This window comes from Chenopodium album, chromosome 25, assembly GCF_948465745.1.
Source record: "Chenopodium album chromosome 25, dcCheAlbu1.1, whole genome shotgun sequence".
In the NCBI taxonomy this organism is placed as follows: Eukaryota; Viridiplantae; Streptophyta; class Magnoliopsida; order Caryophyllales; family Amaranthaceae; genus Chenopodium; species Chenopodium album.
In genome coordinates this window covers 8063948-8077584 of record NC_137858.1, presented here as the reverse complement: position 1 = coordinate 8077584, position 13637 = coordinate 8063948, and the positions used below count along the sequence as shown (strand labels likewise).

Sequence of the window (13637 nt, the reverse complement as noted above, 5' to 3'; positions counted from 1 at the left end):
CCAACTCCGAGTTTTTTTCCGTTATTCAATATACTTTGAGAAATTGGGCTATTTGGGTCTTTACAACCCACACCAAATGCCACCATGACCCACACCAAAATCTACGATATATCGGAGTCGGATTTTTTTCTCGGATTTTTTGTAGGATCTGACTCCGACCCTCCTCCGACTCGGAGTTGGATTATTTTAACGGAGTCGAACTCGGATTACTTTTTTCTCGGACTCAGAGCGGATTTTTTTTACCTTGGATCGGGGCAGAGTAGGGTCGGATCCGGACTGGATTGCCATCCCTAGTTAGGGCTTGTGCATAAGGATAAACAGTTATATGAATACACATATGTTTTTAAAGACCCTACAAGCCTAGAAAACCTTCACATAGGGCTAGAATTTACGGAGAAAGAGAAAAAAGTAAAAACTTAGTCTAGTCTAACTAAATATTGGTTCGATAGTGATTTAGGTCCTCTTAGATCCATTTACTATCCCTCCACTCTATTTGGCTTAGGTCATCATCCACCTTTAGCTTCTAAGAGGACCTAAGTCACTATTGAACCAATATTGGTTCCATACCCCTTAGTGACTAGAAGTTTATTTCTGGTTTTGTCTTTATGTGGTAGCACAACAGTTATTTTTGGAGTATGAAACAATCTTAGTGGGCCAAAAAGAGTAAATACATTTGAAGTTTGCTCATTCAATAATGGATTATGACCATTTTGCATGAGCCAATCCCATTTTGGCCCTCTTTGGTACTACAATGGTGGTAGCTAGGAAAATGTGAGCAGTTTTTAGAAGTTTCAAGCTACTAGGATTTGAAATTGGAAAAAAGCTTGGCTAACTAATTTACTGGACAAATAGTTAATAGAGTTTAGCTAATTGCTATCATTTGGGTACAAACTAACTAAAATAGAGTAGCTTGAACATGACAATCTAAGTAGACAATTAGTTTGTTATTGAAGATTCTCTGAGTTTTTTTATCTTTAGCTTTTATTGTGTATGGTAGATTCTAAGCACAAAACTACAATTCATTAGAGTTTTTATGTGTATCACAATTATCCTTTAGAAGTTTTACACACAATTTATACCTCTCTAAAGATAAATAGATCCTAACTACTCTAGCCAACAATTTAGAGCTTTTCCCTGAACTTGAACTTGAACTTGACTGTTTAGAAACCCTCTGCTAGATAAACTACACATTACTGTTCAATCAATTTATAATCCCTAGCAAATTCAAATGCCACAATTGACATTTCCTCCTAAATAGTTAGCAAAACACCACATGTAAGGCTTAATCATTATAGGCGATTAATCTTGTTAAGAGAGTCTCATGCCATTATGGCATTATGCCAATGCCAATGCCATGGTTATGCTTGTCCACCGTTTCATCCAATAATTCCATCATCACTGAGGAAGTGACAATGAAATTTTATGAAGAAAAACACATGCTCAGAGACAAAGTTCTATCACCATAATAAACATTGACACGTTAACTTTCTGAACAAAATTATAACTCCTTACCAAACAGGCCTTGAGCCATTTAACAACTTAGGCGTGTCCAAAAATGCATCTAAGCACACCTGAAAAAGCTAGCAGCATTACCTGATTAGCGTATAGAGATTTTAATTTGGAAAGTGGCTTTGCCATCATACACATATAATAACTGGTAAATGATTTTGAGAAATAACCATCTATAGCCTTTAATTACCCTGATTTAGATCCAACTATCATCATTAATGCACAAGTAATCTTTGTAGTCAGCTTTACAATGAAAAAGGAACTCAATGACTCACCCTTCTCTAGGTTACCATATTAAAGTTTTAGATGCAGCTATGAACAAGAAATGTTGTTACTATATCCATGGCCCAAGGATCATGCCAATAAAATCGTCGAAACTCTGCAGTCTGTCTGTACTTTAGAAAGATTGTTGAATGTCAGTGTGAAGAAAGATTTTTATTTGCTTCAATTTGATGGATAAGGTTCCTAGATGATTCAATCATGTAGGAAATATGCATGTAGTAGTTTAGCTGCTGTTGCATCAATAAAACAAGTCCCTACAACAAAAATAAGTGTTTAAAGTTAGTTGATACAATCATCTATTAACTAAGCTTCTAACCAGAATTGACATAAATTGTTTAAAGTAAGAAGCTTTTTTTATTTTTTTAATCGTTCTTTCTTTCTTTCAGAAAAAAAAAAGCTTCTAACCAGAATTGACATAAATTGTTTTCTTATTTCACCATTCTGCATAGTTTCAATGTCTACCATTAGATTTTCAGTACTGAAAACTGATATTTAAAATCAAATTACTTCCAATTTTTACAGTATGAAATCAGTGATTGAACGATACAAAAAGACAAAAGAGGAGCATCAACAGCTAGCAAACCCCAACTCAGAGGTCAAGGTATGATTTAGAACCTAAGCATGATAGATCTACAATATGCTCATTGATGTCATCTCATTTTAGGGATGGCAACTTTGTGACGCCAAAAAGAAGCAGAAAGTTACTGGTTTTGTTTGATTCATAATAGATTTCTTCCGCAATATTTCATATTTACTGAGGTGCAGAATCTGTTAAGCACACTATTATTATCAGAAACAATAGCTACACCAAAAGTAGATTTCTAAGTAAATAACAGTATACACAAGTGTTGTCAAAATAGTAAAAATCAAAATAACTGTCTGCTAAAACCTACTCTCAAGCTTCTAACATGGTTCTGTTAAACAGAATCCACAAAGCATACTAATGTTATCAACAGAATCATGATGGGAATGGGCCTTTTAATATGCATTGGTGGCAGATTGATGTTGATCATGATGCTAAAAATGCAAAATACAAGCTAGGCCTATCTTCTTTCAACAGGAAACACAAATTTTAAAGAGTAAGCATTAAAAAATCAAATCAAACATTCTGCTTAAAATACCACCAAATGTTCTTGCAATGTGTCAAATCTCTCTCCTGCTACCCTCTTCATACATCATTATGAGGAGGGTCTAGTCCCTGCCTTATAGCCTAACTCATGTTGAAAACAAGCATGTGTTTAACATGTTACTCTGCTAATTATTCGCAGACTAATCATAGGGTAAAAGGAAATAACACATAAAAACCTGGATAATCAACCTTTTGGGTATATGTAGAAATAACATACCTAAATCCCAAGATCTATGATCCTTGAACAGAGCTATCAGCCCATAAGATGAAGGGCAAATTGAGTCACTATTCATCACATACTGCGAACAAAGATGAAGCACATGAGTTAGAAGCAAATTCTGTTAGGACCTTGTACCAAGAAGAGGTATTAGCATCCATCAAATACACATTGAAGAAGTAAATTAAGCAAAGGTATAAAAGACATTTTCTGGTAATATTAGACCTGTTGAAGATTAAAGATCTCAAATTGCTCCAATGTCAACTGTCTGGAACAAGTCAGGTTGGAGCTGATTTGTCTCAGAGGTGTGGTAAATGGATATAACCAGTCACCAAAACCAGAGGATAGGAAACACCAAGTGCTTTAGAGCTTCCAATATTTCATGGTGCTTTCTTCAATTGCAACTATCAACTGACAACAGAATCAAACTCAATAAAAGGACAGTAGAGTTTGTTTTTGGTGCAAGGGTGACAGGGCTGTGCCTCAGTTAATTCATCGGTTTCAACGTTTTGGACAATTTGTAACTCAGGCATTTCCAAGTTAGTGGGGATGCCACCCTTGTATAGCAAACATTTATCACACTGAGCTGCCATATCATATTAAGGGACTGAGTAATTACACCAAAATCACTCCTTTGTAATTACGATCCTTCACAAGCCATCCATCCTGCCTTGGGAATCAGAATTCAGGCATAGCATAAATTGAAGCTATAAGATCATATAGGATAGAATGTCCTTCCTCATCAGCCATCCTTTAAAGTCATCAATGCAAAAACTAAGAACTCAAATGCTATGCATTTGATTCTGGGAAGGGAGGTTGGAATTGAATAGCAGAGATAGATTCTGTGAAGACATATGGTCTTGAATTGGACAGAAAAGAAAAAACATTTTGTTATTTGTATCAGTATTCCAAAGTCCCGAATATAAAAAAGAATCAATATAATGAACCACTTATCCCAGCTGAAATGGAAAATTGGACTTATTGAAGGTGCTGAATATTATGACTAATGCCACATATCTAAAAGTCTAATGCATCTATTTACCTCTATATGATCTCCTGAATTCTCTTATAAAGAGAGTGCAGTAAAGTTACGACTCCCTATCAAGGCAATGGGAAAAAGGAGAACTAAAGAGTTTCTAGTTCTCGCAATGGCGCTCATGAAGTGAGGTCCTCTGATTAAATAAGAAAACAACTCCAAAGATGATCAGGTATCCAACATCAAAATATCACATGCATATCATTAGATTTGATATTCTTCAATAAGGATGGCCTTTAACATCATCTCATCAAAATTGCAGATGATTGAAAAGGTGATCAAGGCTTCTCAAAAGTACTGAGAGCAAATCTTCTGACTTGGATAATGCATGCATCAAAGAAATTCCATTAAAAGTTAGTTCGTTTCTCTTGATAGGTACAAAAAGAAGACTGTTGAAGTTCAGGCACAAGACCAGAGAAACTTGTACGTATGCAGGCAAAACATAGAACTTCATTGATTTTGTCTAATGTCAGGTGGGAGCATAAGGATGAAGTGTTTTGGTTTTGTCTTCATGGACATTCATGTTTGCAAAACAACCAAGTTTTGCAATGCAAAAGGAGGTGTGGAAGTTCATGAGAGCACAAACCTAGAGTACAGGACTACAGGTATGCTATGAGCTTCAATGAATGTTAAACATCGACATTAAAAACTCATCAGAGGAATAGAATTTAGAGTCTTCCGATCAACTACTAGTCTGTGTTGATTGGCAAAAACAACAAATAGGATCGAATGATGGAGAAAAATTTTAAAACATCAGCACCACCGCTCAGGTCAAATACAGCAAAACCTCAGACAAGGAAAGTATAGGACAACTGCACAAGGAAGAGACAAAACCGATCCTATACGTAAATACCACAATCATATCCAATACTCCAATTCCACCATCAATTTGCAAATCTTCAGAAAATTATGTTTCTTTCATTGGTATGAATGGATGAACCCCTGTTAAAGAACAACGGTTCCTCTCTACACTGAAAGAACCACTACAATAACCCAGAGGAATAAACGATCAAACATATACACTTATAAATCATGCCAACTATCTTGGCTGTCGGTTTATCACTGGAGGCACATAACAACCCATGCCTCTGCACTTGCAAGTTCCTCAGAGCTGCAATTTCAGATTGCAACTGGCGTCTGAATTGCTCCTGTTGAATTGTGCAGTGCTTCCTTTCCCTTTAAAAATCATTCAAGGTATTGCTAGGAGGTGGGGAGAATTTTCAGGTTGGACATATGTCCATGAAAACCAAAATGCAACCCACTTCCATAAGCAAGAAGAAAGATTGTGGGTTTTGATACCCAGTGAACCGAACACAACAACCACAACAAAAAAAGCCTTAGTCACAAAATGGTTTGGGTCGGCTAACATAAATCGTCATAAGGAACTGTACAATATGAAAAGGGACATAACATGATATTTAGTTGAAAGAGTTTGAAAAAAGGTGAGTAAAATGAGAAAAAAGCATCCAAGAATAATAAAGGGAGTTTTAAAAGAGAACAAAAATAAAATTCAAGAAAGTTTTAAAGAGGTGGTTAAAACATTTAGAGTAACAAACATAAAATTTTGAGAAAACTTTAGCAAGGGAAATCAATACACTTCATAAAACACTGATGGGATAAAATAAAAGCTTTTTTTTTTTTTGACGGGAAAGCATTTCTCCTTTAAACAAAACAAATAGGCAATTACAGGGTTTTAATTTCTTAACGCTAATTTCCTATTCTTGATTCTAAACCCTAATGGTGAACCAAATTACTCATTCTTATTCTCCTTCTTATGCCTTGTCAAGTTCTCTAGAAATGCAAAGTAGTCATTTGAGTGAAAATCTTTTTGGTAGGTAGAATCTCCATCACTCCCCTTGTATGCCATCATGCAAATATTTTCTTTCCATGAATCCACAAAATGTACATCAGTGGTCTCACGATTCCATTCAATGTCGAACATGCTTTCTTTAGGGATCATAAACCTCCTCACAATCAAACCACCTTTAACATCCCAACCTCCTCACCAATTTAGACCTTTATGACCTTTTCATCTAACCAACTCAACAAAGCTTAGCAAAGGAGTTTTCTTTTTCTCCAACAACCAACCAAGTCCTTCTCCTCTTCCCTACTCTTAAATCTTTAATCCCTACACTCTAAGCCGCATTCCCTACTACCTTGGAAGCTTGATTTCATATACATTTGACGATGATTGCTTATTGGAAATCTACCAAGTCCTCCTCTTCCCTAACCTTAACTCCTACACTCTAAGCCTCATTCTTTAACCCTTTGAAGCTTAATTTCATATACATTTGACGACGACCATTTATGGCCCTATTCCCTCTTATTCTCCATCATCATACCTTCTTATGAAGTGGTAGATATATATCTTTTAACCTAAGATCTTAGGGGCTACCACTTGTTATCATTGGCAATATCAAATAGGAAGATCTTGACTAAGGAACTATCTATTGAAGATAAAACAATAAAGAGAGAGAAAGATAGTGGCAAATGAAGGAAATTCTCCTTTCTAGTGTCCTCCTTCCATTTCTTAAATAAAAACAAGCAACAACTCAAGAGTAAAACGTCCATCGAACCAAAATGTTAATTTGTTTCTAGAGTAAAACATCCATGACAAACAATGCCTTTTTTTTTGGTGAGGCAGTGAGGCTAAAGGGAAAAAATCCATAACACCAATATTTTGAACCCAAAAGGTTAACTAAATTGGCAAACATCAAACGATTAAAGCCAATCATAGATAAGTCATCGTATAAGAGGTAAATCTTTAATTGTAAAGGCACATATACAAGCAACTATATGAGTGATATAAACAACATATCATATCAAACATAGATGTTTTACCATTGATACCTAAACTATTAACATTTCTCACAAGTTCGTAGCTTAAACTAGAAGACCATAAGCTTCCAATACAACAACAAAGCCTTAGTCCCAAGAAGATCATATGCTTTTGGAAAACAAAAACATAAGGCCTAGTTCCTTAATACAATATACCTTCTTAATCCCAATAATATATTATGTAAAAGACATATCAAAAGTGCAATAAAAACATATGTCGATGCTTTAAAGTTTAAACACCATTAGAATAATTTTCCTTTCATCATCACAGTAATTGCCTCCCAAATATCCATTAATTCAATGTATATGCTATTCACCATCACAAACAAACACCACTAACTTATATTACTCTAGATTAAGGTCAACAATCAACTTTAGTATTTATTATACAAGTTGTTAGTCGTGGTGCAAGGTTTGTTGTGTAGTACATTACCTCTTTTACCCTCAACGTGCACGTGTATTATTCTAACATCTACCATTACATTGTAGTTTTGGCAAAGAGAAGCAGCTATGCTACGACAACAATTAGAGAGTTTGCAAGAAAATCATCGGTACTATCTTTAACTTCTATATCAATCTACGTATATGTCAACTCTTAGCAAATTTTATGTGTTTAGATTGTTCTAAAACTGAAATGACATGTCAAAATTTGAATGCTAACAATGTTGTTTTTAGGCAATGAAACAATATTCAGAGTTAATCTTGCTTTATAATAAGTTTAAAATTCCCAACACAATTCAAAGAAAGAGAGAATGAAAAAAAGTTATTAAAAAAACCATATGATTTCATGCATATATAAAGATAAAATTGAGAGTGAGGGATAGCTCGAGTGGTTAGAGCTTTCCTCCCAATTGCAGGAGATTTGGGATCAATTCTCACCCCCGCCCTAGTGGCTCTCTAAACACCTAAAGGTAAACTTGGCCACTAATAAGTATATACAACTACCATTTTTTTGTTTTTACCCATACGATTGTGTGATGGCTTTAAAGTGGCATTTTTCAAACAATAATGAAAACTTTAAGTCTAAAAGTAAATGTTGGGTGCACTCTTGGAATATTGTACTATTAAAGGCATGTCCTTAGTGTTGGTGGAACTTAAAAAGGGGAATATCCAATATAACATTATTTCAAAAGACTAGGTGGGAAAAAAACAACGCAAAAGGTTTAACGGTCTCCTCCACCATGGAAAAGTGTCCCGTAGCAAGTGTCGGGGTCCTTAGCAGATGGCTTTCGATTGCTCCATAAAACTCGGCCTGGATAAAAGCTCTTGAAAAGTCTTACTTTACTTTTTTTTTTATATAAAATGGGGGTACTATAATTGGTTATGGTGTGTGACAGCTAGAAGTCACATCATTTGAACTCAATCTAACCCCACCAGCAACTATTCAACACCCTTTTCCCCTATTATTTTTGTGTTTCCACGTGACACCACACCCCTTTCTTCCCTTTTTCAATTACTAGTACAGAGAATTGGAGGAAGGTTAATACGTAGGGTCATGTCAATTATTTTAAAAAAAAATATTAGAATTTTTTTTTTTACCAAGTGTCCAAAAAATTTCCCTACACTTTATATGCTATCCGTGTCCAAAAAATTAGTCAAGACTCTCTTTTGGCCATATCCCTGTATCGTCGAAGGATCAGATCCTCAGATCCCTACTTGGATACAACACCCAAACTTGAGTCTGTGCAACATAGATGGGTATCAAATTTGGTATAAATGAAAAACAGGAATAAAAGTGTCCATCTTGAATAATAAGGAGCTTTGATAACATGTTAAGGAGTTGGACAAACTATCGAGAAGATCCATTTTACTAATCCTTAGAAAATGAAGAATAACCCAACTATAGGGTTGAAAGACTAAGTCAAGAATAGTTTTTGGAAGAGTTAGATGATTTTCATTAACCAAAGAAATTCCTTATATCGAAAAAGCTTTCAAAAGAGACTTTTATGGGCATGAATAAATAAGAGTGAATGGATATGCTAGCATGAAATCATGAATACAAGCTACCTCATAAGAAAGTACCATCAAATGTAGGCAATTTAATTGTTGGACATATAGAGTCTGCGGAATAATCTTTCACATTCAAGGTACCAAATATTAAATCGTAGGATATCAAAAATGTTGTGATATGATACATTGACATAAGCGGCATCATTCTTATACCAAAGATTTTCATTATAGAAGGCTTCCAAATTCCAAACAAAAATATATTTTTAATTACCATTAAGAAAATTAAATTTCAATTATTAACCTAGTTACACTAATTGGGAAATCGAAGAACATCATGTTGGTTAAGAATCCCACCAATTACTTACCCTACATAAAACAGTAGGATTGGAAAATTGCCTCCATAAAAGGAGTTAATTGCCTTTATAAAAACTAACAAATAATTCCATTTGCCATCCTTAGCAACTTCAATTTTTGTTATTTTTTTTTGTCTTTTATAAAGGATTATATTGACATTTGAAAAAAAGATTACCAACAAAGAGGACAAGTTGTCCACCGAACATGGACAATCTTGCTTTTCAAAACTAATCAAAAATTACAAGTAATAAGAAATCACAATCATACAAACATGGTTTGGAAGCATCAATTTTTCGCAAAAACTTATTGTTAGCTATTTCAGTGTACACGTAGGTTTTAATACATTCTAGTAATTTCATTGCTAAGGTGTGGTATATTTTTATTTTGTGCTTAAGAACCTAAAAGGTTCTCTTCTAGTGCTAATCTCTTCTACTACGTCTATTGGCTTTGTTCATGTTCAAAAAGCTTTTAGTAAAAGTTCAAGGTTTAAGAAACATCATGCAAGTAATGGATTGTTATAGTGCAATGCTTTTCAAGGACCAAGTAATAATTAAATTTCTTTGGAGGAGGGATGTATCTAATTATTATGCTAAGACCTGCATTTGGTATTGTTCACAGAGTCTATCTTAAAGATATCAAGCATGAATAGACAGCTGTAATTCAAATACCTCATAGTCTCATACTTATAGAGCTTTTCCTTCATAGAAAAATACATCCAAATTAAAAAGCTTTAGAATCTTGTACCATTTCCATCAAAAACAGACGGAAGGGTCTCTTTATACCTTCAAATGCATGCTTGCCCTGACAAATCAATGATAAAGGTCAGTTGGAAAGGGCAGAAATGCACAAAGTGCTACATAAGACATAACAGTTAGTCCGCAAGAAGCAAACACAGACATTTCAGCAACTTAACACCATTTTAATTTGAGGATAAAACACAAGGGAAAAATTGGTGACAACAATGCCATAGCTCAGCACCTAGCTCAATAAAGTGACATTTTGCCAACTTTATGATTGTACACGAAACAAGGTCTTGCAGTCAAATAATGCAATAAATCTAAGCAATGTCAATTCAATTCCAAAATCCTAAAGATGCAACATATTGATCCAAGTAACAATTAGTTCAAACACATAAGTTCTTTCCTGTATTTAAAAAAAATTAAAACACACACACACACACACACACAAACACAAGTACTACAAAGGCTGGCATCAACTATTCCCCAATATTTTTTTATATATCTAATAATCCATACAGCCTCATTACAGCTACAGAGCAATATGATCTAATAAGCACACAATAAAAGGAAATATTTTTATTATTATTTTTTTTTTTCCAAAACTTCCTTTCCACTTGTGCACCTCAATAATTGTTGAATTAATATAGTAGATAGCCAAATCCTTCACCTGGTTGCAATTTCCACTATATAAGTTTACATATAAACTGAATTTATCATAGAAAATGTAGCATTACAGCACATATTTTCAGATAGCAGGTAACTTTCTCCAAAAATAAGTTAGACAATCAGATGACTATGTTATGAAAGGTACTATCCAAAATGGTCAAAATTATTCTACGTAATCAATACAAAACATTTATGTATGAAATTATTATTAATTGTAACACTATGTATCAATTTTGTCATCTAGTAAATCACAGTGAAATAGAAGGATATAGCATGACTAACTTTAGCCATAACATGACATGACTGAAAAGTCAAATCAAAGACAAAGTCGAAGTAGTTTTTTTTACTCTCTCCATCCCTATATAAAAGCCCATTCTCCCAAAATTCTTCACTCTAGCGTAGGATCCATCAACAAACTCCAATGTAATATTCTCACTTCTTATAACAATACTAAGCTATGTACACTGCACTATTTTTATTAAGCAACTTTCATCAACAAATTTAAAACAATACTACAAAAAATTGTGCCCAAATGAATGGGGCTATTATAAAGGAATAAGAATATTTTATCAGCCACAAGACAACAGGAAAAGAAAAATTAAAAAAAAAAATTTTAAAAAAACGTACAGGATTATACCAAGTAAACCTAAGAAACAAGCAATGTTTTACATTATCTAGTTTTGTTTGAATTTGCAGAAAAATGATGGGTGAAGAACTCTCTGGTTTAAGTGTTAAGGACTTGCAGAATTTGGAGAGCCAGTTGGAGATAAGTCTTCGAGGGGTCCGTACCAAAAAGGTAAGAAACAATGCTCTAGTGCAAAAACTAATTCTGATCCACATTGGTCCTTGTTTTGCTGACACAAACATAAATTTTGTAGGATGAACTTCTACTTGGTGAAATACAAGAGCTAAATCGAACGGTAGGTTCATGCACTTCCTAGCTTTCTTCTCCTCATTTTCATTTCACTAGCTTTCTTGCCAATTAGCTGATCATTATACCATCACAGGGTAATCTCATTCAACAAGAAAATCTAGAACTACACAAGAAGGTAAATCTGATTCGTCAAGAAAACTTGGAGCTTCAAAAGAAGGTAACTGGATAATCAATTGGTTTAACATATACTTCTAGGAGATACGCTTCATTTTTTGGGGTCTTTGAGCCAAAATTAAAAGTATCTTAGCAGCAAAACCATGTTTCTCATCTCAGCTCTACGGATCAAGGGAAGTAAATGGTACAAACAAAAGTTCTTTTCGCACAAATGGAAATAGTCTGAACATGGAAGAAGATTCAAATGAGCCTATTTGCCTACAGCTTTGCCAACCACAGCAACAAGATGGTGAAAGAGCAGCAAGAGCAGCAAAATTTAGGCAAGAATCTTGCAGCTAAGCCTTTTTTCACGCAAACTATCAATAACATATTAACATATCTTCTCTCTAATTTTATTTTATTTTATTTTTTTAAGTTTTAATATTTTTTTAACTGCAGCAGACTAGAACTTGCCTAGCAAAGAAGACCAGTCTGCCAGGTTGACTCACTGTCAACATAGTTTCCCAAGTCCATGCAGTTTGTTCAAAAGTCAATGCAAATCAAAGATTATTCAAGAAACAAGTTCAAGATAATCAATAGAACAACCTTTAACATTGTTCACAGTGATTAAGAAATTAGCTAGCAATGCCAAACCTGGATGAAATGTAATAAAGATGCAAATGTCCTGTTTAAGTGCAAATTGTATTAGCACCTATTCATTATCTTTCATATTTTTATTTGAAAATTTGTCCTTGTTCAGCACCATTGTCGAAATTTTGGGAAAAGTTAGGGACTGCCACTTTGCAAAAACTGCTGTCTGACTAAACATGTCCCATGGTTTTAACACTGTAATAGTAATTGTAACTAGTATACGACAGAAGATCTTAAACACTAACAAAAAGGTATGTAGACAGTGAGGAAATGGGTATAGGATAATTGGATTTCCATACATTTTCAGTTGAAAGAGTCTATCCTTTACAGCAACCAGGTTCTAGCACTAAAAGTCGGTGCCTATATAATTGCACAGAAATGTTCGAATACTTGGCTATTGAAAGATGTAGAATACATAATAATCAACACTGAGCTTACGCTATGCTTCTCCACACTTAAAATCCAAAGGAACATTATGTTTATACTTGAGTAGGACTTGCATAATCATGTTAAGATTAAAAAAAATCAATGGGGTGCACTTTTAAAATCGAGTAAATAATGCAAATGAAATATGAAAGTTGTTAGCTGTGTAATACCAACATCAGGTTCTATAGTATCTTATTACACAATACTAACCCATGAGTGGATACCAAAACAGCACGGGAATTCCCATGTTTTGATCACTAAGCAATCAATCAATCAATCAATCAATCAAAGCCTTAATCCCAAAAGTGGGGTCGGCTAACATGAACCAAATTTGATTATTCCGTGTAGTCATCAACATAAATCTTTCTCCTCCATCCCTTACGATCCAAAACTTCATCCTCACGTAAATCCATGCACTTCATATCCTTCCTCACTCCTTCCAACCAAGTCATCTTTGGTCTCCCTCTTCCTCGTTTAATCCCTCCATGGTCCCACTCTTCCACTCTTCGCACCGGTGCACCCTCGGGTCTCCGTCTTACATGTCCAAACCAACGCAGACGATTTTCCCTTAATTTATCTACAATGCCCGCCACACCTACTTTCTTGCGAATAACCTCATTTCTGATTCTATCTCTTAAAGTGTTTCCACACATCCACCTTAACATGCGCATTTCCGTAACCTCCATCTTTTTAATATGCTCTTTCTTAGAAGCCCAACATTCTGTACCATAGAGCAACACTGGTCTTATGGCAGTCCTGTAGAATTTTCCCTTCAACTTTAAGGGAATGCTGCGGTCGCATAGCACTCCCGT

At 34.6% G+C, this 13637-nt stretch overlaps 1 protein-coding gene and 1 long non-coding RNA gene across 2 annotated transcripts; one reads left to right on the top strand and one right to left on the bottom strand.

The window, feature by feature from the left end:
- Window positions 1-1704: 1704 nt before the first annotated feature.
- On the bottom strand, window positions 1705-3837 carry LOC145613375 (uncharacterized). Its single transcript, XR_014106929.1, has 3 exons — window positions 3363-3837; window positions 3138-3219; window positions 1705-2045 (listed from the first exon to the last, which is right to left on the bottom strand). It is a non-coding gene; the product is annotated as an uncharacterized LOC145613375 (long non-coding RNA).
- On the top strand, window positions 2315-12411 carry LOC145613374 (agamous-like MADS-box protein AGL16). Its single transcript, XM_081668473.1, has 6 exons — window positions 2315-2392; window positions 7501-7562; window positions 11418-11517; window positions 11600-11641; window positions 11729-11812; window positions 11929-12411. The coding sequence occupies exons 1-6, from the start codon at window positions 2315-2317 to the stop codon at window positions 12106-12108; spliced, it is 546 nt and encodes a 181-aa protein (XP_081524599.1). The 3' UTR covers window positions 12109-12411.
- The last annotated feature ends 1226 nt before the right edge of the window (window positions 12412-13637 follow it).